General features: G+C 42.5%; 1 protein-coding gene across 1 annotated transcript in view; it reads left to right on the top strand.

The window, feature by feature from the left end:
* The window catches only part of SUSD1 (sushi domain containing 1), a 36,262-nt gene extending 13,094 nt beyond the window's left edge, over positions 1-23,168 (top strand). The window contains exons 6-16 of the mRNA XM_080986759.1: positions 64-246; positions 1,376-1,555; positions 2,340-2,431; positions 4,124-4,310; positions 5,398-5,486; positions 7,613-7,799; positions 11,822-11,915; positions 13,376-13,634; positions 18,582-18,621; positions 19,812-19,905; positions 22,450-23,168. Of these exons, the coding sequence (XP_080842885.1) occupies positions 64-246; positions 1,376-1,555; positions 2,340-2,431; positions 4,124-4,310; positions 5,398-5,486; positions 7,613-7,799; positions 11,822-11,915; positions 13,376-13,634; positions 18,582-18,621; positions 19,812-19,905; positions 22,450-22,594 (1,550 nt within the window). The 3' untranslated portion in view covers positions 22,595-23,168. The remainder of the gene's footprint in view (positions 1-63; positions 247-1,375; positions 1,556-2,339; positions 2,432-4,123; positions 4,311-5,397; positions 5,487-7,612; positions 7,800-11,821; positions 11,916-13,375; positions 13,635-18,581; positions 18,622-19,811; positions 19,906-22,449) is intronic.
* Positions 23,169-24,026: the final 858 nt, after the last annotated feature.

The following is a 24,026-nucleotide window of genomic DNA, read 5'->3' as shown; positions in this document are numbered from 1 at the left end:
AAATATTAATGGGGAAACCGTTACCTTAATAATGCTGTCTTCTTTCTCTTTCTTTCCCATTAGAAATTGATTGTGGAAAACCACGGTGGTTTCCAAATAATACAGATATTATCTGGGATAACAGAACAACTTTAGGAAGCACGATATACTATAAATGTAGGGAAGGATTTCAATTTTTTGGCGAGCATAATTTTTCACAATGCACAACATCTCAGAAGTGGGGAAACATCACTTTTGAATGCAAAGGTAAAAATATCATCTGTAATCTATATTAAAATCACTCATTATTTATGAATGAACACCACCATAATAACTATCCTTTGTGAAGAAGAAAAAATGTTTTCCTGAAAATCCCAAGGTTCTTACCTCTTCTTAATAATGGAAAAATGATTTTTAGGTATCTTGACAAGTACTAGAGGTTCAGGGTCAGACTAGTTGAGATGTTATACAGCATCCCTGGAAGAAGCCCCACCTCCCATCTGCTCAGATGGCTGATTCTTGGTTTACATTTTCTATTTGGTTATGGAAATTGGAGAACACGGTATATGAGGCACAATGGCCGTATGCCCTGTATTGAGAAATTTTTTATGCCTGATGGTTTACAATATTTTTATACATGCTGTAGCTGGGGAAACCCAGCCAGATGAGCGGGGTATGAATAATACAATTATTATTCTTATTCTTATTCTTATTCTTATTAATTATTCATATTCCCAGATCTATCTCATTGCTGCTTGACAAGAGGTTTATTACTTTGTAGTCAGGTATCTACTGTATTGGGGACACAGGTGGCGCTCTGGGTTAAACCACTAAGCTTCTTGGGCTTGCTGATCAGAAGGTCGGCGGTTCGAATCCCCGCGACAGGGTGAGCTCCTGCTGCTCTGTCCCAGCTCCTGCCAACCTAGCAGTTTGAAAGCATGCAGTGCTTATATTTGGGCCAAAATGGTAGATAAAAAAGGTAAAGGGACCCCATTAGGTCCAGTCGTGGACGACTCTGGGGTTGTGGCACTCATCTCGCTTTCAGGCTGAGGGAGCTGGTGTTTGTCTACAGACAGCTTTCCGAGTCATGTGGCCAGCATGACTAGACTGCTTCTGGCGCAACAGAACACCATGATGGAAACCAGAGTGCACAGAAACACAGTTTACCTTCCTGCCACAGCGGTACCTATTTATCTACTTGCCCTGTGTGCTTTCAAACTGCTAGGTTGGCAGGAGCAGGGGCCGAGCAACGGCAGCTCACACCATCACGGGGATTCGAACCGCCGACCTTCCGATTGGCAAGCCCAAGAGGCTCAGTGGTTTAGACTGGGATGACAAAAAGTCTAGACTACTGCAGTTGCATTTCTGAATTAAAACAGCTTCTGATCCCATTTAGAAATAAAATGTGGCAAACCTCCTGCTATACATCACTCCAACATGATATGGAATGGGATATCAAAGCCAGGAAGCCTTGTGGAATACAGATGTGTCAAGGGCTTCTACAACACGAGCATGAAAAAACATTCATTCTGCACCAAAAATGGATCGTGGGAAATCTTGGATCTAACATGTGAAAGTAAGTGCATGATGATAATCCTAGCACAGACGTTGTGGGCAAGTTCTAACTAAGGGACACTGGAGTTATTATTGCTCTTGTGGCGAAACGAGGGCACTATCCCTTTGGCAGGCATCTACAGGTTAAGAACCAGAGGAGGTTGTTTGTTGGAATCTCCCTGGCTGAGGAGAAAGGGTTAAAGTGCTCCACTGCCTCCCACAGTTTGGTCAAACTCATGCTGGTAGCTTCGAGAACACTGTCCAACCATCTCGTCCTCTGTCGTCCCCTTCTCCTTGTACCCTCCATCTTTCCCAACATCAGGGTCTTTTCCAGGGAGTCTTCTCTTCTCATGAACTACCCTCTCCCAATACTGTAGAACTTTCAGAGAGGACTCTTGAAGTTTTTGGAGCTCTGTGTTTAACAGAACAACAGTGGCATCCAGTGGATTTCTTTGTTAACAACATGCATGTGACAAATATAGTAATGATGATTGATCAAAACTGGGTTCAGCAAATAGACAAGATGTAAACTTAGAAAATATGAAGCGTTAGCAGAAGCCGTAACAGGTCTCATTCTAGATCAATGATATGGCGGTTTCCTGTATTGTTGATGGAACAAGGTAAGTGATGATGGCAAAGGATGGCTGCCCTTTCCCTGTCAAGTTGCAAAGTTTGTATGATGAAAAAGCTGGATTTAGATTGCAGTTGTTACTAGATCCTGTAATTGAGACAGTGACAAGAAGAAACTGGCTTTTGCATGCCATTCAACAATGGGAAATGTTTTCGTTTGTTTGTTATTTTTGCAGAAGTTAAAGACTTTGTCGGTATTGCACTAAATAACTCTTGTTTGACGTGGAGGAGGCTTAATGGAAATGCAGCCGTCAACGAGACTTACCAAGTGCGTGAGTTATTTTAAATCTTTTTTTGTACTAGAAAGATTAGAGGTTCTTAGCTTTCTAGTGGGGGACAGGCAGGTTTCTGTAAGTACGGAAGGATGTATAAACATTTTAATAAAATATTGCTAAATAACATCTGCAAATGTTTTTTTTAAAAAGGATGTGATTTGATTGCTCACCGTTTCTTCTAGATGCCATAACATAGGAAGTAAAGCAGAAACAAAGAACTTCTGAGCTGCCTGGAGACATTTACAACTTGATAAATATATAACTGCTTCTTGATTGGCCAGAAGGGCTTCTGTTCTGGCCAAGTCAGTTCTGTCTTTAATGCTGATTAACCATCTTGGCCTGTCTCCTTTCCATCTCACAGTTATAGATACAAATCTAAATAGGATTTGTGGAATGATCTCCCCAGGGTCATGGGGAGGCCTGGCCGCCTTCATTACATATCCTTAGGTGCCTGGCAAAAACATTACTCTCCTCTCCTCTCAGGCCTTTGGCTATTTAAATAATCTATGGCCCTTTAAACATGCTGTGGGTGTGTTATTGTGGGCTTTCGTTACTATGTTGTATATTTTTCTGTTTTTATATTTCAAATGGCTCTGTGATCAGTGCCGGATTTACGTATAAGCTAAACAAGCTATATCTTGCCCCCCCCCCCAAAAAAAAAAACTAAAGGAAAAAACCCGTGGATGTACATTTCCAAAATGTAAGATAAAAACAAATAAAATAAAACCTAAAAATGATTGTATTAACTACAGTTGCATTGTACAGGTTATAACACTTAATTTCATATTAATAAAGCTATTTATAATTATTAGAAGTTTGCATCATATATTTACACCTATTATTATTTCATGTTATAGCAAGTTTCTAAAGACTAGATTATGAAGTCTTTGTAAATTGTGTTTCTAAAAGAACTTTTGTTATTGCCAAATGCCAATGTGTTTGCATTATTAAGTTTGTTCTGAGTAAAAAATCATTTTAAGTTAGAGCTTAATTATTTCACTATTAATATACTTCTTAATTGTATTTCACTATTAATATACTTATTCTTAATTGTATTTCAGTTCAACAATTACTTTGATAAAATAAATATTTTGTTATGTACAAATGGCTTTAGATACCTATTAGGTCTATAAATTACCATATAGCATATATTCAACACAAAAAGCAGTGACAATTTGTTGTTGATAAAGGACAGCTGGACATATAAAGGGCCCCATTACCTTCAGTAGCTTAGAGCCTCATCACACCTAAATCCGGTCCTGTCTGTGATCCTCGGATGAAGGGCAGTATAGAAATTTAACAAATAAACAAATTTGTACCAGCTTATTTGTCTTGACTTCTTCCCCAAAGACTCCTGGAAAAACCCATGTGGTAAAAGTGTGGCCTTTTCAAAACGAACATCTCCGGAGTTCTTTGGGGAGACAAAATGGATCGTTAACCAAGTTTATATTATAAAGGTAAAGGGACCCCTGACCATTAGGTCCAGTCGTGACCGACTCTGGGGTTGCAGCGCTCATCTCGCTTAATTGGCCGAGGGAGCCGGCGTACAGCGTCCGGATCATGTGGCCAGCATGACCAAGCTGCTTCTGGCGAGCCACAGCGCCACCTGCGTCCCTCGTTTATATTATAGCTATGCCCTAAAGTTTTGTTTCTGAGAACTGACGTACTTTTCATTTCCCATACAGCTCACAATGAGAATGCTAGGGAATGATTCGAAGAAAACTGTGGCTGAATCAAAGATTAGCTATACCACAGCCGAGGAGGCTATAAAGATATGCTTGGAGCTACGTCAGGATGCAAACTACAGTGTGGAAGTAACTACAGGATCCACCAATTTGGCTTTAAAAGTCCGAATAATGCACCCAGTAGTTGGTAGGTGCTGCAGTTTGGCAAATCATCAATACTGATAGTTAGGAAATTTTACCTGAAAATCTTCAGTGCTGGTGATGACACAAAACAGTGTTCTTAAACTGGTGGCTGATAATACTGAACTGGAGGTCACTGTTCATGAGGAATGGGCTAAGATTGGCTAAGATCTGGCCATGCATCTCGTTTGCAGCAGATCATAGCAGCAAAAGGCTGCTCTACTAAGTACTAAAGATGCTTGCCATGAAGGAATTGAATAAAAGTAAGACTGGAGAAGCCAGTATAAGTTGCAATTTCAGCTGAATTTGGGGGAACCACTAGAAGCATCCGTTGTGTTGAGCTATTTCAATTGATTTGCTCATTGCAAACAGCTGAAAGCCTGTAAATTTTTGATAATAAACCTGATTTGCAATGAGGGAGTTGAACATAGCTGTCAACTTTCGGATTTGAAAATAAGGGATCAGCAGCCTCGAAAATAAGGAATCAGCAGCCTAGCTGTCAACTTTCGGATTTGAAAATAAGGGATCAGCAGCCTCACCTGTCCCGGAGACAGTCTACGGGATATCTAACAATCCGGGATAGCAGCGGGAAACGGCACTGAAATAAGGGAATTTCCCGCAAAAAAAGGGAAGGTTGACAGCTATGGAGTTGAATAATTTCGATTGCAACTGTATGCTAAAGATTCTGTAGTGCAATGGGCTGGTGAACCCTTGTGATAATGATTAGTGGATTAAAACGAGCCAAAGAACCAAATTGGAAAGCTACATATAGGGCCTAGAGAGTCTGTGTGCTTTGGACCAGGAAGAAAGAGGGCAAGCAAGGGAAGGGGCCAAAAGAGAGTTGGGTTGCAAATCAGGAATTATGCCAACTGTGTCTTCTGCAGTAGCATTGTGACCTGGCTACCCAAAAATAGCCATGGCAGTCAAGAAACAGGTGAGTGGGCCTGAATTTTGCATATTGGATTTGCTCAAAGCAAGCAGTTCTGATTGCAGGCAACTTCTTTGTGTTGCGTTACCTGTTATTATTAATAAAATACCAGCATAGCATAGTTGATTAAGAGTTTCTCTTCCCTGCCACACTTTTCCCTCCCCAGAAAAGAAAGCTGCATTCAGCAACATCTCCATATTTAATGACACCTGTGTTAAATGGCAAAGAGAATCATCATCTGAGGAAAACTATGTAGTAAGTGATGTACAGTTTCTGACTGCAGTGGGAAGTACTGGGACGAAATCTCATGTTGACATGCGTGTTTCAGAGTGTTGACAGCAGTGCAGCGTCCATCCCATTGTCACCCCTGATACAAGTTTTGCAGATTTTGGGTGCATTTCAAAGAAACGGTTTGATCAGACACAACAGGGATCTCTACTTATTCAAGAAAGTCCACAATGCCGTTGTTACCGGGGTGGAGAACTCAGCCCTAGGGGCCAAATGCAGCCCCCTAGGTCTCTGTTTCACAACTGGAATTCTTCTCAGGCTACATCTGTCAGCAGCCTTCCTTCACATCCTCCTTGAGTATTTTTGGCTGGCTGCAGTGTACCCTTGAACTCTGATAATGCCTCACGGTTGAAAAACATACCAGATATAACCGTTGCAGTGACTGATTAGGTAGTGTGTAGATTTGCAAGCAAACTGCTGAATTTTTGTGAGGGACTTGTGTGCCATACATTCCTATTTGCAACATATTCTGAGGTAGATCATGTGCACATAAGATTTTTGTATAGTCTCTTGTGTGTTAGCGCTGCAGCCTTGGAGATTATCTGCCACCCTCATTAAAATTCAGGCCCCTTTCCTGAAGTTCCATGTTGCTTATTACTCTTTTTAAAGCCAAACAGCCTACCTAATGCAGAATGCTTTGGGGGAAGAGAGAGGTCTGTCAGAACTTCTTGATCTGAGAAGCAAATTGCCCGTCAACAAAACATGCAAACCTTTATATTGTGGGTTAAGACCAGTTGAGAGTCCCATGGATTGCAAGAAGATCAAACCTCTCCATTCTTAAGGAAATCAGCCCTGAGTGCTCACTGGAAGGACAGATCGTGAAGCTGAGGCTCCAGTACTTTGGCCACCTCATGAGAAGAGAAGACTCCCTGGAAAAGACCCTGATGTTGGGAAAGATAGAGGGCACAAGGAGAAGGGGACGGCAGAGGACGAGATGGTTGGATAGTGTTCTCGAAGCTACAAACATGAGTCTGACCAAACTGCGGGAGGCAGTGGAAGACAGAAGTGCCTGGCGTGCTCTGGTCCATGGGGTCATGAAGAGTCGGACACGACTAAACGACTAAACAACAACAACAACAAGACCAGTGCTGTTTTTCTAGAGAAAGAGGTATCAAGAGCTAAGCTCCGGTGAGCTCTGGCTGGGGGGAATAAAAGCCCTAGTTAAGATCTTGCTCTGACAGCTCATAGAATGCTACGTTTGTCTTCACACACAGCAGGCCTTCCCTCAGGACTCAAAATGTGAATCCTGGAAATCTGGTCAGGCTGGATGAACTTGCAGGTGTGACTCAGCCGATGATGCTATCTAAAACCTGGTCTGCACAAGCTAAAGAAGGAGGTGGGAACGAGATGGTAGAAGTGGCCCAGAGGTGGTCGAATGGATTGTACCATTTCAGACTGTAAGCAGGAATTCACATTTTTTTAACAGGCCCCAACATAAAAGACTCTCTGCAAATACCAAAGCTAGTACAGCAGGAAACAGGTTGTTGTTGTTTAGTTGTTGTAGTTGTGTTTGACTCTCTGTGACCCCACGAACCAGAGCATGCCTTGGAAATTCTCACTTTCTTCTCAAAGCTCCTTCTTTTTTATGTCCATGGAGTTTTCTTGGCAAAATACTGGAGTGGTTTGCCAGTTCCTTCTCTATGTGGATCACATGTAGTCTAAACTCTTGGCTATGACATGTCCATCTTGGGTTGCCCTGCACGGCATAGCTCATAGCTTCTTGAAGTTATTCAAGGCCCTTTGCCACAACAAGGCAGTGATCCATTAAGGGGAGGAAACAGGTTAGGTTAAAGGTTAAAACCCTTCTGTCCTGTTGTGCTAGTTTTCCATTTTCAGAGAGCACTTTACAGTGGGGCAGCATTCAAAACTGGTTTTGCACTTGCTTTCTGCTTCATTCTGCTGGCCTTAGAAGCAGGCACTTCCAATAGATCGAGGACATTCAGACCAGACAAACGTAGTGTATTCTGCTTCCTGCTGCAACCACCAAAACGTTTGCTTAGTGCACTTAAATTTAAGAGGCCCCACTAGCTAATAATATGTGCCAAATGTTTAAAGTGTTTCATTCTCATTTGGGTCGCACACTCCATTTGCAGCTTCAGATACAGGGCCTACGGTGGTATCAGAAACAATTCCGTGATAACATGACCTATAACTTCACCACAAGTTCTCAGACTCCAGCAGTGTGCCTTGACTTACTGCCGGGCACCAATTACACCGTTAACATCTCCACAACAGATCTCAACCACAGTGCTCTCATCTACATGAGAACCCCCATCACTGGTAAGGCCTTGCTTTGTATTTTTCTCCTAGTATTTTGACAAGGTTGGAAAATTAAAAGTGCAGGAAGTCACTTCAGTTGATTTTTATACAATCTGGAAGAAAGCCATAGAATTTACTACCTTTCACTTTTCCATTCTTGCTAAGGAAGCCCCTCCCTTACTTGATCAAATAATTTTCTATGCCACTTACCCTACTGACACCACAGTGACTTAGCAAGTTGTAGAATATGAAGAGTGAGGTTTAGTGCTTATGTTGAGTCTTACTGCAGCAGAGGCACCAGCTCTTGCCATGATGGAACAAGAGCTACCTTTGGACTTGAGTACACGGGTGGCCCTGTGGCCTAAACCACAGAGCCTAGGACTTGCCGATCAGAAGGTTGGTGGTTCAAATCCCCGCGACAGGGTGAGCTCCCATTGTTTGGTCCCAGCTCCTGCCCACCTAGCAGTTCGAAAGCACATCAAAGTGCAAGTAGATAAATAGGTACCGATCCGGCGGGAAGGTAAACAGCGTTTCCATGTGCTGCTCTGGTTTGCCAGAAGCGGCTTAGTCATGCTGGCCACATGACCCAGAAGCTGTCTGCGGACAAACACCGGCTCCCTCGGCCTATAGAGCGAGATGAGCACCGCAACCCCAGAGTTGTCCGTGACTGGACCTAACGGTTAGGGGTACCTTTACCTTTACACCTAGATTCAAATACAGTCGTACCTCGGAAGTCAAATGGAATCTGTTCCGGAAGTCTGTTTGACTTCCAAAACGTTCGGAAACCAAGGCGCGGCTTCCAGTTGGCTGCAGGAAGCTCCTGCAACCAAATGGAACCCAGGGAACCCGTGTTGGATGTTCAGGTTCCAAAGAACATTCACAAACCGGAACACTCACTTCTGGGTTTGCGGCGTTCAGGAGCCAAAACGTTCCATTTGCAAGGCGGTCGATTTCCAAGGTATGACTGTATATGTTTTCCCAATAACCTGCTGATTGCTGAACTAGCAGTGATGATGACAGGAGCATTTTGTTTCACGTGCCATTCTTGTTCACTTATGAATAGGGGGGTGAATGGGTGGGTGGGGATTCTCAAACTGCAAAAGAAGTTTGCTGATCCCTCCCCATTCCTTACCTCCCCTAATTTTGTTGCTCCAGCCACTTTTTGCATTCTGGGCTCTTTTCTGATATCAGAACCAGGAAGAGAGAAAAATGGTTGTAGCCACCAGCTGCAGGAGAGATGAGGCCCAGGAGAGATAGGGTTCAAGTCTCCTCAGTGTGGTGTAGTGGTTAAGAGCGGTAGTCTCGTAATCTGGGAAACCGGGTTCAGGTCTCCGCTCCTCCACGTGCAGCTGCTGTGTGACCTTGGGCCAGTCACACTTCTTTGAAGTCTCTCAGCCCCACTCACCTCACAGAGTGTTTGTTGTGGGGGAGGAAGGGAAGGAGAATGTTAGCCGCTTTGAGACTCCTTAAAGGGAGTGAAAGGCGGGATATCAAATCCAAACTCTTCTTCTTCTTCTTCTTCTCTCCTGTGTGCTCCTTTTACGCCTCTCATCCCTTGCTTTCTGGAGTGCCAACTAGGCCCTGCGACTGTGGGTGCCCAGGGCCGTGGGTGCCATGCAGCGTGCATGGCCCTGGCACTGAAATTTGTGGATACCTAGCACCTTCATGGGGAATTTTTATGGGTGCTTGGGCAACCAAGACCCCAGGGAATTGACACCTGTGCTTGCTTTAGATATGAATGGGGTAGATATGTAAGTGGGCTTGGGGAATAGCTTCTCTGTATGGAACACCATATGGTCTCGGTCGTTGTAATGTTGCATAAACTTGAAAAAACATCCTCATTTCTCATGCGCTGTGTGGAAAGAGGACGAGACATTGCCATTTCTCGTGCACTTTGTGGTTACTCTGTCTGCTAACCAGAAGAAGGCAGTCTTTGCAATTTCTTTACATTTCTCCCCAGTCTGTAATCATCCACTAGGTGAAGCTGTTTATCTTCGGCAGATAAATTGTTTCAGCGTCTTCAGCTGTTCCTTCCTTTGTTAGGATGAAACAGAGAAGTCCCACCCCCCCCTTAATAACCTTAACTGCTCCCATCCTTCTTTTCTTCTGCCTGCGCACTGCAGCTGAGCTTAAAACGGAAAACACAATCTAAATTTTTTATTCCGATTGATAGTCATGTGCTGCATTTGCCACATATTGTGGATAGTTCTGTATTTAAAATAGCTGCCGCTGTTCTTGTCCACCAACTCGATATAACCATCTGCTGAATTATTCATCTGCCTGTATTCCAAGCCTTCAGAATTTGTGACTCACCAAGCAAAATTCATCATCATCAGCCATTCATTGTGTTCTTCCAGCTGCCTGATGCCCCCATCCCTCCCTCCTTAGTCCCTACATTCCCAGGCAGCATAAACAGGAGATGTGCTGAGCTGGACTGAGTTCAGCTTAGGGCTCAACCACGTCTCTGTTTGCCCCACTGCTTTCCCCTGGAAAAACCCGCGGTTTAGCGCTGAATTCGGAACAAATGGAAATTGGGTTTTCTGCCGATTGCCGTTTGTGGTAAAGAGTGGGTTTTCTGACGGGAAGCGGTGGGGCAAGGCAGAACCACTAGGACCTCTGCCTAGAGAGCACAAGAGAGGCAGGAAATGGGCCAGATCTGTGCTTTCTAGGCACTAGGCAAGCGGAAATGTGGACGAGCCCGCATTGCAAGGATGCACAGCCTGTGCTCATTTCCTTTTGCAGCCCACGAGCAGGAAACATCCTTATTCTTTCTGCTGGTACCCCAGTCTTTCAAATTACTGGTGCTCTCAATTCAAATACCTTCTCTTTGGGTTATGAGAAAGGGATTGATGGGCAAAACCTACATGCTAAACAAAGCCCTGATACAAGTTTTTGTAAACAGACACAGCTTTGAGATGTGGCAGTTTTGCAGGGAGACGCAGTGGAGTTTGTGGATGTTGAGGACGTGTGGAATCCTTTCTTCAACAGTTTTTCTCCCACCTGCAACTTTCACGCTTGCATATCTTTTCCCTTCGCACAGAGCACTAGTTGTATGTTTACCATTGCAAACAGGGTGGCTGATTTAATTAATGGGCAAAGCTTAAAATATAGAAAATAATCTCTCTTTTTAGTTGTTGTAGAAAAAGCAACGTTCATAATTCCAGAATTGAATGAATTACAGAGATTTAGAAAGGGGTAAAAGGTAAAGGTCAGTTAAGTCCAGTCAAAGGCGACTTTGGGGTTGCGGTGCTCATCTCGCTTTCAGACCGAGGGAGCTGGTGTTTGTCCATAGACAGCTTTCCAGGTCATGTGGCCAGCATGACTAAACCGCTTCTGGTGCAACGGGACACTGTGACAGAAACCAGAGTGCACGGAAATGCTGTTTACCTTCCCTCTGCAGCGGTACCTATTTATCTACTTGCACTGGTGTGCTTTTGAACTGCTAGGTTGAAAGGGGATAAAATATTAGGCAGCAACATTTAATTGATTCATCAGACCCATCTTTTTTATATATATAAAAAAGCAACAATGTTTACTTACCTAAAAAGGTAGCCCAATTAATTGGGAGCGGAATCAATAATTTTAATAGAAATACTTATAAAAATTAAATATGGCACTCATAAGCCTTCAGTTTATTATCTTTAAAATGGATGGCAAATAATGGCTTTTTAAAAAGTATGTACAGCACAGTATAAATGGTCGTGTAACACATGCCTGAAGGACAAACTTGCCCTGCTTGTTCCTCTGAACATCAGAGGCTTTCTCCTGGATTTCCCAGCCAGCTGAAATGCAGTGTTGGTCTGTGAGGACCAGGGCCGCCTTGGTTGTGGCGCCAGTATAAGGAACACCCTTGTTCTGTTTTTTGTTCTGCTACTTTTTTGGTTTTTATCATTGCTGTTGATATTGCCGTGCATTTGATTTTGCAAGTTGCTCAGCTTTCTTTGTGAAGAAGACCAGGTTATGATTTAAAAAAAAATAAAAATACAAAAATAACGCATGAATAATACCATTGTAATAAGAACGACTTGTGGTTTGCTTTTTAGATCCACCATCTCCGGAAGTAGACTTCGTATCAGTACAAGGTTCTGCACCATTATTCAGCCTGAGGAAGGCAGAAGACAAAAATGGACCAATAAGGTCTCTGGATTTTTGCTACACATTTAAGATACTCCCCAAACACATAATACTTACACTTCAAACTTTATTTGCTTAGATTATTTTTTCCCTTTCAAATTTCATTACAATTCAAAGGATATAATTTCCTCCATATCTGGATATACTTTCTATTGCATATAGCTAACTGCTTTTTGACCCAAAGATGCAATAATCAACCAAAACACAGAATCTTGTGCCATGTATGCAAGATTTATACCCCTTACATTCTTCTTTATTTAATCTAGACAACCCCCCTCAGTTCCATAGCTGTAGTCCACAGTAGATTTTGATCTCCATTTCACCATAAGTAAGTACTCATTCAGTGAGTTCATTAGTACAGTGGTACCTCGGGTTACAAACGCTTCAGGTTACAGACTCTGCTAATCCAGAAGTAGTACCTCAGGTTAAGAACTTTGCTTCACGATGAGAACAGAAATCACGCAGCGGTAGTGGGAGGCCCCACTAGGTAAAGTGGTACCTCAGGTTAAGAACAGTTTCAGGTTAAGAACGGACCTCCGGAACGAATTAAGTTCTTAACCAGAGGTACCACTGTATGGGGAAAAGATAATAAGGGATACCTAATTTGCATTAGGGCTGGACATTGGAGGTGAAGAGGCAAGCTTGATTCCATGGAAGCAGGGAAACCTCACGGTTGCGTTACCCAAGACTGCTAGAATAGGGGCTAGCCTATTTTTCAAAGGGAGGGGATGGGTTTAGCTTTCTTCACCCAAATGGTTCCAGAGAGTACTGTCTTCCCTGTAAATGAGAAGCTACTATTTATGCGTGTGGATTAAGGCACTGGATGTAGCATCACCTGTCGCTAATGGTGGTTGCCTCCGTGTTCAATGGAGAGAGATGCTTAACAATAGATGTAATCATAGCTGTCAACCTTCCCTTTTTTGGCGGGAAACTCCCTTATTCCAGCACCGTTTCCCGCTGCTTCCCACTGCTATCCCGGATTGTTAGATATCCCGTAGACTGTCCCCAGGACAGGTGAGGCTGCTGATCCCTTATTTTTGAGGCTGCTGCTCCCTTATTTTCAAATCTGAAAGTTGACAGCTATGGATGGAATGGATCTCTCTACATGGAATGCAAAGAGCCATACTACATTCTATTGAGATCCCTGCAGTATATGCCCCTCTTTCCCAGTTTCCCAGCATTGGTAAAGTAAGCAATAAAGCCCCCCAGTTAACTTGCTCTTTTGTAAATCCAGTGCTCTGAATAGTGTGGTTTAGCCCAGCGTTATTGAAGAAAGCATAAAAATTTAGGATTACAGGGTTTTTTAAAAAATAAAATACAGTACAACAAGCCATTCAGTGATGGCCAGTGATTGAGAGCTTTTAAACAAAGCAGCACGTTGAAGAAAATCAATGCAGAAATCAAAAGGCAATTGTGTATAAATCACTTCTGATACTCCTTGATGCTCTTCCATCTCTTTCTAGTTCATACCAAGTGATTGTCATTCCCTGGAGCCTACAGTGCAACTTTGATTGTTACTCCTTGACTAGACTAGACTATTTCAGCAAAGGCACTGACTCAGAAGGCTATGTGGCAGCAGAAATCCCAGCCAAGGTCGTTGCTGACAACATGCTGGTCTTTGCCCTCGGAGACAGACTTTACTATGGGGATTTTTACAATGCTCCCCTGAAACAAGGAAAAGATTATTGTGTTATACTGAGGACAATCAGTAAATGGAATGGGGTAAGGACGCAGGCCAAAATTCTTCCTGAATAAGAATGATGCATTTATTGATTTGATTTTATACCCTACCTTTCAACAGATTCCCATGACGACTTACAAAAAGTTAATTAAATTAAAACAAAAACATGAACTTTGCAATCAATGCCGGATTTACGTATAAGCTAAACAAGCTATAGCTTAGGGCCCCACTCTCTTGGGGGCCCCCCCAAAAAATTAAAGAAAAAAAACCAACCTGGATGTACATTTCCAAAATATAAGATAAAAAACAAATAAAATAAAACCTACACACAGCAACAGTGTTTTGTGTTGTGTAGGCTCCTATGGTGTAAATAATGGGCCCAGTCTGCTAGCCTGCTCCCTAAAATATCACTATCACTATTAATATACTTCTTAATTGTATTTCAGTTCAACAATTACTTTGAGCAAATACATATTTTGTTAATGTGCAAATGGCATTAGATACCTATTAGGTCCACAAATTACCACATATTCAACACAAGAAACAGCCACAATTTGTTGTTGACAAAGGACAGCTGGACATATAAAGGGCCCCATTACCTTCAGTAGCTTAGGGCCTCATCACACCTAAATCCAGCCCTGGTTGCAATCCTATACATGTGTTTTCAGAAGTAAGTTTTGTTGAGTTGGGGATGTCAGAAGCTGCCTTAGATGGAGTCAAATCATTGGTCCACCCAGCTCCTCATTCTCTACAGGATAGACCAGGTACATTCTCATCCCCACCTGGAGATGCTAGGGATTTAACCTGAGACCCTCTGCATGCGAAGGAGATGCTCTGCTACTGAGCTACAGAAGTCAGTCCCACCCATGAAGCCAGGTGAGGCGACTGTCTCAGACAGCAGGATCCACTGGGGCAGCAGGTTCTGATGTCAATCTATCTCCCCTCCCTTGTTCCTGGTGTAGACCTTTCCTCACCCCTTCTTCCTTGCCAGGGAGGGGGGCAACATTTGGGGGTCCGTCTCAGGTGACAAAATGTCTTGGGCTGGCCCCAACTCCCATTGAACTGAAAAGCTGTAGATCAGTGGTGGAGCATCTGCTTTCAGATGCAGCCTAAAAGACTACAGTCACACCTTGGTTCTGAAACAGAATGAGTCCCGGGAGTCCATTCAACTCCTGGAACCATTTGGAAACCAAGGCCCGGCTTCCAATTGGCTGCAGGAGCATCCTACATCCAATCAGAAGCTGCAGAAGCAGCACCGGATGTTTCAGCTTCCAAAAATCGTTCAGAAACCGGAACACTCACTTCCAGGTTTCGATCATTCGGGGGCCAATTTGTTCAGGAGCCAAGGTGTTTGAGATCCAAGGTGTGACTGTACATTGTAAATCCAGTTAGCGGAACTAAAAAACAGACACCAGGAGGCATAAAAGACTTTGTTCAGAAGGTTAAGGAACTTGGGAAAATAATAATAATGATGATAATTACCTCGTGCCAAAATAACACCCGCAAGGATCCATGTAGAGAGCACTTTGCAGTTGGGCTATAACTGTGGAATTGCCCTTTGTGTACATGTAGAGATAAGCAAACCTTCAGGCATCCTAATCCCAAACTGGTGGGTTTTATATGGAAAAGTTGGTATTTTATAACATGATATTAAACATTGTATATAAACATTGTATTAAATAACATTAAAGTTTTTTTAATATTTAACATTATAACTTCTATACCCTAGTTGTCCAAAACAAGTTCAAGATTTCCAACAGAACTCCCCCAGTGTTTTGATGTAATAGGGCCTAGCTGCTTCAGTACCATAAAACTTCTAATCTATCATTTTTTTTAAAAAAGGTATACAAGTGCACTATATCCCCTGTGTGAAAATAGAACTTTCATTTATTGAAATGTCTGGTTTTCCAAATTCTTCTCAAGTCACTCACCCTTTTCAAATGAAGAAAGCTTAAGTAGTGCTTTCAGAAATCCTCGTCACGTGAATAGACATATCCTTTTATATGTTGAAATAGGATTAAAAATAGAAACTTAAAGAAAAAATGATCCCGTGAGGCACATGTACCAAATCTTATTAACAGTGGAATTAAAGTTGTGCATATTTAGTGAACAATAGTTGGTTATTGTGTGGCGTATTCTTCCAAATTGTTTCATTCCAAGATGCTGTTTTCTTTAAAGCTTTGTGCTCACTTCCGACTGTGGACAGGAAATTGAAGCTTTGTATCAGGACAGTTTTTTTTCTTTAGTCAGCCCAAAGTATAATTCCTCCAGGCTAAGCCATTTGTTTTGCAGGCCATTCTGTGCGATAAAATATTTTCCTCAAATCACATCAATGATACATTTGGGTTTTTCCTTCCGACCAGGTAGAAAGTAATTACAGGTAGGAGTTAGAAGAGAGACTGAGGTTGATGGGACAGGGCCCCATTCATCCTTATGGACCAGTCTTCACTGCTTCCAACAGCAGTGAATTTTTAGACAAATAGTCTAAATCAGGGCCAGATTTAGGTTTGATGAGGCCCTAAGCTACTGAAGGTAATGGGGCCCTTTATATGTCCAGCTGTCCTTTGTCGACAACAAATTGTCGCTGTTTTTTTGTGTTGAATATATGCTATACAGTGGTACCTCTGGTTGCGAACGGGATCCGTTCTGGAGGCCCGTTCGCAACATGAAAAGCCCGCAACCTGAAGCGCTGTATCTGCGATTTAGTACTTCTGCGCATGCGTGAGCGGTGAAACCCAGAAGTAACCCTTTCCGGTACTTCTTGGTCGCCATGGGACGCAATCTGAAAAAACGTAACATGAAGCAAACGTAACATGAGGTATGACTGTATGATAATTTATGGACATAATAGGTATCTAAAGCCATCTGCACATAACAAAATATGTATTTTTCAAAGTGAAATACAATTAAGAAGTATAGTAATAGTGAAATACAATTAAGAAGAAGTATATTTTGGGGGTTGGGGCCAAGAGAGTGGGGCCCTAAGCTATAGCTTGTTTAGCTTATACTGTACGTAAATCTGGCACTGGTCTAAATGAAACAGCAGAACAGTAAGTGCTATTAAGCAGAACAAAAATGTTGGCAAACACCAGCGCTCTTGGCAATTAGAAACTTGCTTTGCTCATTTATGCATTGTCATAAGCTTCAATCACTCCCCTTCCAAACATTATTAGCCAGTGTAAGAAACTTGCTCAATTGTTATTTTTGTTTCTCGTAGAAGCTTCATTTATCCTAATACCCTTTTGCTTTTCACCACTGGCTTTTTTTAAAGAAAAGATATTAGCTAAGCACTAGTAATCCCTTCTGTGACTGCTATCCTTTCCCATTGAACTAAATGAGTAAACTCACAAAGGATTGCATCTAAAACATGTTGTTGTTGTTTAGTTGTTTAGTCTTGTCCGACTCTTTGTGACCCCATGGACCAGAGCATGTCAGGCACTCCTGTCTTCCACTGCCTCCCGCAGTTTGGTCAGACTCATGTTTGTAGCTTCGGGAATACTATCCAACCATCTTGTCCTCTGTCGTCCCCTTCTCCTTGCCCTCAGTCTTTCCCATCATCAGGGTCTTTTCCAGGGAGTCTTCTCTTTTCATGAGGTGGCCAAAGTATTGGAGCCTCATCTTCACAATCTGTCCTTCCAATGAGCACTCAGGGCTGATTTCCTTAAGAATGGATAGATTTGATCTTCTTGCAGTCCATGGGACTCTCAAGAGTCTCCTCCAGCACCATAATTCAAAAGCATCAATTCTTTGGCGATCAGCCTTCTTTATGGCCCAACAGGACAATAACTTCAGTATAAAACCTCTGTGGATTAGAGCAGCCTAACTAGGTCCATCATGAACCCAGATGAATAAAGATATCTCAGGTTGCTGGCGATGGAAGCGCCACAGTGAGGCCGCTGTGGGGATGGGAGCTCCACTGCCAAGAACAGCCCACCCAACCTCCCCACAGATCTCAAAACCTAGGCTGAAATAATAGTACGCAGTAGATACTTGCCATGGCCCTGGATTCACCGAACAATGTAACTAGTTCCAGAAGTCCAAAAGAGATTTTGAATGTGGTTTCTGAGCAGCCCCATTCCCAATGATGCATGGCAAACTTCATTTGAAGCCAAAGGGTGTTTCAAAAGTCACTTATGCTTCAGCATAGGGAAAAGGAATAAAAGAAAACCCCACAAAGTATGTCCAAACCCTAGGTTGCAGCTAATGGACCTTAGGCATTATACCTAATGATAAATGCCATTAATGGATACAATACATCATACTCAAACCTCTGAAAGAAGTAGGCTGTTTTCTAGCCCATTGATGTCAATGTAGCTAGCAAGCAGTCATTGATGGTGTGTTGGGTTGCAGCCAGAGATGGATGTCACAGTAATGCAAGGGTGGCAAACCTGAAACCCTAATTCCCATCTTGTTCTTGAACTGTATTAATTCGGACTGCAGGCGCAGTTCACGTGACAGAATTTTCCTCCATACAATAAATAAATAAAATTCCCTGATAGGTTATGAAGCAAGGCTAGAACACTCTCCTTGACATGCCAGCATTCTGTGTTCAAGAATTTTAATTTTCTGTATGGAGGAATATTTAGTGCTCCCTCGCCCCACTCTGCAATCTAATATAATGCAGTTCACATACACATTACAGAAAGGCTTGACCTTGTGCCTATGTTAGGAAGTTTTTGGCAAATATCTTTTTTATTCTACCAGCCTTTTTGATACATTTGGTTCAGTGCATTTTAGTCCCCTTGCTGGGTTTTATTGATTCTTGCGATGGTTTTATGCTGTGTTCTTTTTGTTTTGATATTTAATTGTATGTATTGATTTTGTTTGTACTCAGTCTATTGGTGAGGGTTCCCCCCCAAAAAATGTCCAGAAGACCTGGCAATTTGGTGATATATAAATGCCAAAATAAATAATTATATCTGTGTGAGCTTTCAGCCTTTGTCCCTTAGGAAAGCAATGATGCAGTTTGTGTTATTTTCCCCCCTCAGGTGAAAAAGCAATCCTGTGTAGTCTGGGCTCAAATTAAAGGTAAGTTTTCTGTTGACTGAGGAACCAACAACTAACTTCCAGTTGCTCCTGTTATGAAAATAGCAATTCATGTGGCCGTTGTTTAACGAATTTATATTGTTACAAAAGTCGGATGCCTTCCCCCTCCCTCTGCCGAGCGGTGGCAAGAGCCCATGGGGTCCCAGGCACCCACACAGCGTCTCTACTCCTTTGCAGAATTGAAGACGCAGCAGAGACAGTCGTGGCTTTCATAAATATGGTTTATTCACCTATTTACACCTTCAGTCTGCATGGAGGGAGTCCAGATCTTACAGCATGGCCAACCCCAGTGCAGGCAACCTTCAGCCTGCCTGTCCAAGATGGATCTCAGCTCTTCTTCCTCTTTCTTCCCAGAAACCCTTTTTCTGTCCCCTCAAACCTTGGTAACATCTCACTCCCCAATGGCCCATCAACACCTTTTGTCATGTTAATAGGTTTGACCTTCACTCAGTCATCCAGGCTGGTTTGCATAAGCCAGCCCAGGAATTCACTGAATTCCCTATCTGGCACTGTTCTGTATTTTAACCCCTATTCCAATTAATCCAAACCCTAGCATTTATTAATTTCTAGAGTTCCTGGGTGTTACAATATGTCACGCTATCATACTTCAGAACTAAAGAGGTGAAGGTCTAGAGCAGATGGGCGAATGTGACAAAACTCTCAAAATGTAGAGAAAGGAAGTCCACTCACTCACTCTGCTGGGTGCTATTGCAGGCTGGCATTCCCCTGCACACTGGGATGTGATGTGGGAACTCCCAGGGACTGTCTCTGGACCTTAGCAATCAGCTGGTCACCACTGCATGCAGTTAACAAGATCTACCTCTGCTTGAATTCATCTGCCTTGTTCAGCGTCCTGGGGATTCCTGTAAGCCCCAGGATAAATGGGGAAGTTTGGGGATCACCACATTACTGTAAAGGAAGAGTGAGACAAGAAAGCCATGGGTAAGAAGTACAACTGCTTTTGAGAAAGACAATTCCATGTAGTTCGTGTCATTTCTTCAGTTGGGTGCTGGCTACTGTCTGGTTGATGTCTGGAGAAAAAAAAGCAGGAAACCCAGCATTTGAGCTTTGTTACAGTACGTAAACTTCAGTCCCTTCTGACAATGAATCACAAGACTGAACTGCGTCATTTGGTGGGCGCCTACTTGAATTTTAATTTACTTTTCTTACAGATTTATCATCCCCGCCACAGCGTCTGACTATTGTTTTATTGGGGTCAGTTGCTGCTCTCTGCTCCATCCTGTTACTGTTGCTCTCTGTGGCATGGTATGTGGTGCTAAGAATTCACTTTGGTAACTTTCTTCTTGTCTGCTAGACTTAACTGTGTACAAAAGAATGGATAACACAGTAAATTTCTTGGAAGCTAAGAGGGAGACAGATGTAGAATTCTGAAGGGCAGTTACAGGAGACCTTTGCCTATAATGTGAACCCACTTTGAAACTTTTGTTACAGACATACATATGAGGGAGCTGAATGCTCCTCCAGCAAGTTGCCTCCCATTCCACAACATTGTTGTCTCCCCCAACCCCAAATTATGTTTTGGACGATCTGTGTCCTTTAAAAGAAAAAAGCAGCACTGCACATGCACACAAAACTGATACCTTTCACCTTCATCTTGCAAAACTAATTTGGGAACTAGGGAACTGGGACAGGCAGTGAGGTTCCTAGTGATGTCACTGACACTATTCATAAGGCTCTTAGCACCATCAGGTCAAAAAGACTCAGAGTGGCATTCAGTTAAACAATTGCGCAAGCAGAAGTAATTCCGTTTGCACAACAGGACTTCCCCATATGTGCCCTGCGTTGTCTCCAGATCTCCTCTAGAGGGTTGGTGGAACAAATTTAGGAGGGCATGGGAAAAGGAGAGGGAGGAACCTCCCACTGCACAATGAGAAATCCTTGCACTGATGGAACATGCACCTTAGAACTGTGTTGAAAATCTCACGCTGGAAAATCTGCGGAGCCTTTCAGTGACAACCAAAATGTGGCAAAGCTGTGGTCCTTTGGATTTACAGCTCCCTCCATCCCTGACCATTGGCTGGAACTGATGGGAGTTGGAGTCCAACCACATCTAGAGGACAACGTGGGCAACACTATCAGACCACCCCTGTCTCTATTATTGAGCCAGTTGTTTTGATCAAGGGAGAGAAACAGTAATTGTTTCATGTTTAAAACGTATTTCAAGGCTTAAAAAAATATGGGCCAGTTCATACACAATGCGGAACCACAAATTCCTGCTACACAAATGATCCTCAGGATTCATACATTTCTTCTTTCTCTCTTCCTGTTTGGCCACAAGGAGGATATCAAAAGCTTCCGCTTTTAAAGAAATCATTTCCTCTTTATTCTGTCCACACAAAAGGAAGTTTAAATTGTGCTTTCTTAGAACAAGCCAGAACAAGCCGGAACCATGATTTGCTCCTGTTTTGTTTTAACAATCTACAGTTTAAACAAACCACAGTTCCTGGGTTTAAGACATAATGGAGAACTGTGGTTTGCTTTAGGGCTTATTCACACTTAGCTTTTGCCCCGCTCTTACCAGGCACAGGTCCATGTGCCCAACAGCATTGTATTTATTTTTTTGCTGTGGCACTTTCTCCATGAAAACCCATTCTTTAGTGCTCAATCAGAGCAACCATCAGTTTGGGAAAGCTCCAGATCAAAAAAAGGATGCTCAGACACAGAACTTCAAAGTGTGGACTGTGCCTGGGAAAAATTAGTGTGGATAAGCCCCCCCAAAAAGAATGCTTCAGATACCATCCTCATGGCCACTCAAAAGGAGGCAGGGTAAGGAGGAAGTGTGCAATCCTGATTCTTGTTCAGGCTCTTTTACCTAATCCATAGTTTCTCATTACGTCTGAACAGGCCCTCTTTCTTCAGGTAACTGCATTCAATATATATAAGATCCCCTTTGCCACTTAGCTCTGCCTGTTTGGTAATTTTAAATACGTTTTCAACCAAGAGGTGTGTTTGTAGACACTTTATTTCTGTTCTCCTGTTTCATGTTTCACCCGAGAGGCAAATGGCCTGCTTATATTTGCTTAGGAACTGGGAAGATCTAGTCAATTTAATCTGCATGTTTGGCATTCAGAATTGCACGAGAGATATTTGGAGAGAGAGGGAATAGCGAACAAGGAGGGTTTTGCTTTGGGGGTGGGGAGTTAATTAGATTCTCATGATTCAAATCCCAAAGCAAAGTTTCCCCCCAATAGTGCCTTTGTGCTCGTAATTGGTAGTTGACCAAGAAAGCACTGATACCTGTTCCCTCCTGACTCTGGAGTGTATGATAAATCTAATGTAATAACTCCCAACTGAGTTTTTGTTTAGAATGATAACTATCTGGAGTGGGTATTTATTTATTTATTTTACTGCAGAAGGCATTTAACAATAAAGATGATAGCAGATTAAGATAGGATTGTGCCTTTATTAGAAACGCAGGAAATTGACTTGATGTGTTGAACGTGAGGGGACTGCTAGGGAGCCATTTGTGGGGAGGGGGAAATTGGAAAGCTTTGCAACTTTGCCTTCTGCTCAAGGGCACTATTCAGCAATATAATTTATACCCAGTTTTGCAGGACAATGTGTACCTTTTTATCATGGAGTCTTGGCTAAACAAACCCTGGCCCATTGCAGGGTTGGGTAATTATGTGCTGGATAAATTCCAGATACTGTATATTCTGGGAAGTGGCCAACTGTGAATCAGATTCTTCTCTATGCAGATTTTGTAGCTCAGTGCACAGAGTATTTTATCTTTAGCTGTTGTTGTTTTTCCTCCCTCCGTCAACTCCTTTTCTTATCTGTACAATGCAGCACGACACAGCACATATATCCATCTTCACTGCCCAGAAAAGCATTTTCCAACGATACTGGACATTTATCAATCACTGTCGATATTGCCAGGAAGAACATTGCATCGTCTTCTTCTCCCATGCTTCAGACCATCTCTCTTCTCTAATGTGTGCATCCACCAATAACCTGTAAAGAGAGAATCATGTTTTTAAAATGGCAGTCCCTGTCTTGGGTGCTTGGAACAAGCAAATCCACCCACAGAATGTCAGCTACTGTTTCCACATTAGGACGCCAAGGGATATTTTCTGTTTTGATTCCTCATTTCCTTTTCATTTCTGAACTGTGTTGGGGAAAAGTTCTTCTGTATACCCACATCTTCACTTGAAATCCTTAGCAAGTGTGGCAACTTACCCCCAGCCTCTGTTTGAGGCTGTTTTTTGGGGGCTGGGGAGGTAAACAAAGGGAAAATTGCTTTTACATCCCCCAGTAAAAAGTATATATGAATAAGGAAATACTGTCTCATGTTTCAGCTGAGCTGGTCTGTTGCATCAGGCTGCAGTCACAAAGCACTGAGCCATCTAAGTCTGAGGCTTTTTTTGATAATAAAACATTCTTCTGTACTTTAGATACTGCTACATGCTTTTGATCACATTGCTGTCACTGGAAGCCTCTTCAAGGCAAAATGTTTCCAAAGCTACACTGTTCACTTGGGAATTAAAAGAAGAAAAGCTTTTATTTTTCACCTTGTTGTCTTTTTTCGCTTTAAAACTTGCTTTGGTTTCAGTATTAATTGGAGTTAAGCTACATATTACACCCAAGTATATAGAACTGTAGACTTACAGTTTTCGTCATACTGTTTTAGAAAAGTACAAGTAAAGTATTGTTAATTGTTGTCTTTTGTGTTTTAAAACCTATCTTTAGTTGAAATTTATATGAAAGGTCATAAACAAACAAACAAGTAATGCGTTCATAAAATAAATTAAGAAAATAATAATTTGAAATGCCACTTTGGGCGGGAGAAATTAAGAAGGAAGAATCGGCAAGAGAGGGATCGTTTAACCCAGGGGTGGAAATCCTATGACCCTTCAAGTATTGCTGGAATCTAACCACTTTGATATTTTTTTAATAACACAACTGATTACAAATATTTTTCAATTAATAAACATTTGTAGAGCCACGGGTTCCGCACTCCAGGTTTAACCCTTTATCTACCGGCCATTGCCCTTCTCCAAATTTCAAGTATACGTTTGCAAGCAGACCTTCATGGTGCTGAAACTTGGAGCAGCATTCATTTCTATGCAAGTGAGAGGGACTGAGCTTTCAGATGCCCCATCTCTCCTATGTCGTTTCTCCTCCACCTCCGCCAACCCCCACTACCACTTTGAATGCTGCAGGTTGTAGTACAGCATTGTGCCTAAGCTGGCGTATTAGAGATGCTCTGCCAAGCATCCGATTGCCACCCTACTTGCACTGGAAAAAGCTCCTTATGGAGGGCACAGGACTGTTGATGCCAGAATACCAACAGTACCCACTTCACCCGTGCACAAGGCAGAGCTGGATGCCAGGGCCAGAGTGAGGACATCTCCAGAACGATGTGC

The sequence above is a fragment of the Podarcis pityusensis genome, assembly GCF_964106645.2.
Source record: "Podarcis pityusensis genome assembly, chromosome: 17".
In the NCBI taxonomy this organism is placed as follows: Eukaryota; Metazoa; Chordata; class Lepidosauria; order Squamata; family Lacertidae; genus Podarcis; species Podarcis pityusensis.
The sequence above is the reverse complement of the archived record's forward strand: the minus strand, read 5'-3'. Positions and strand labels throughout refer to the sequence as shown.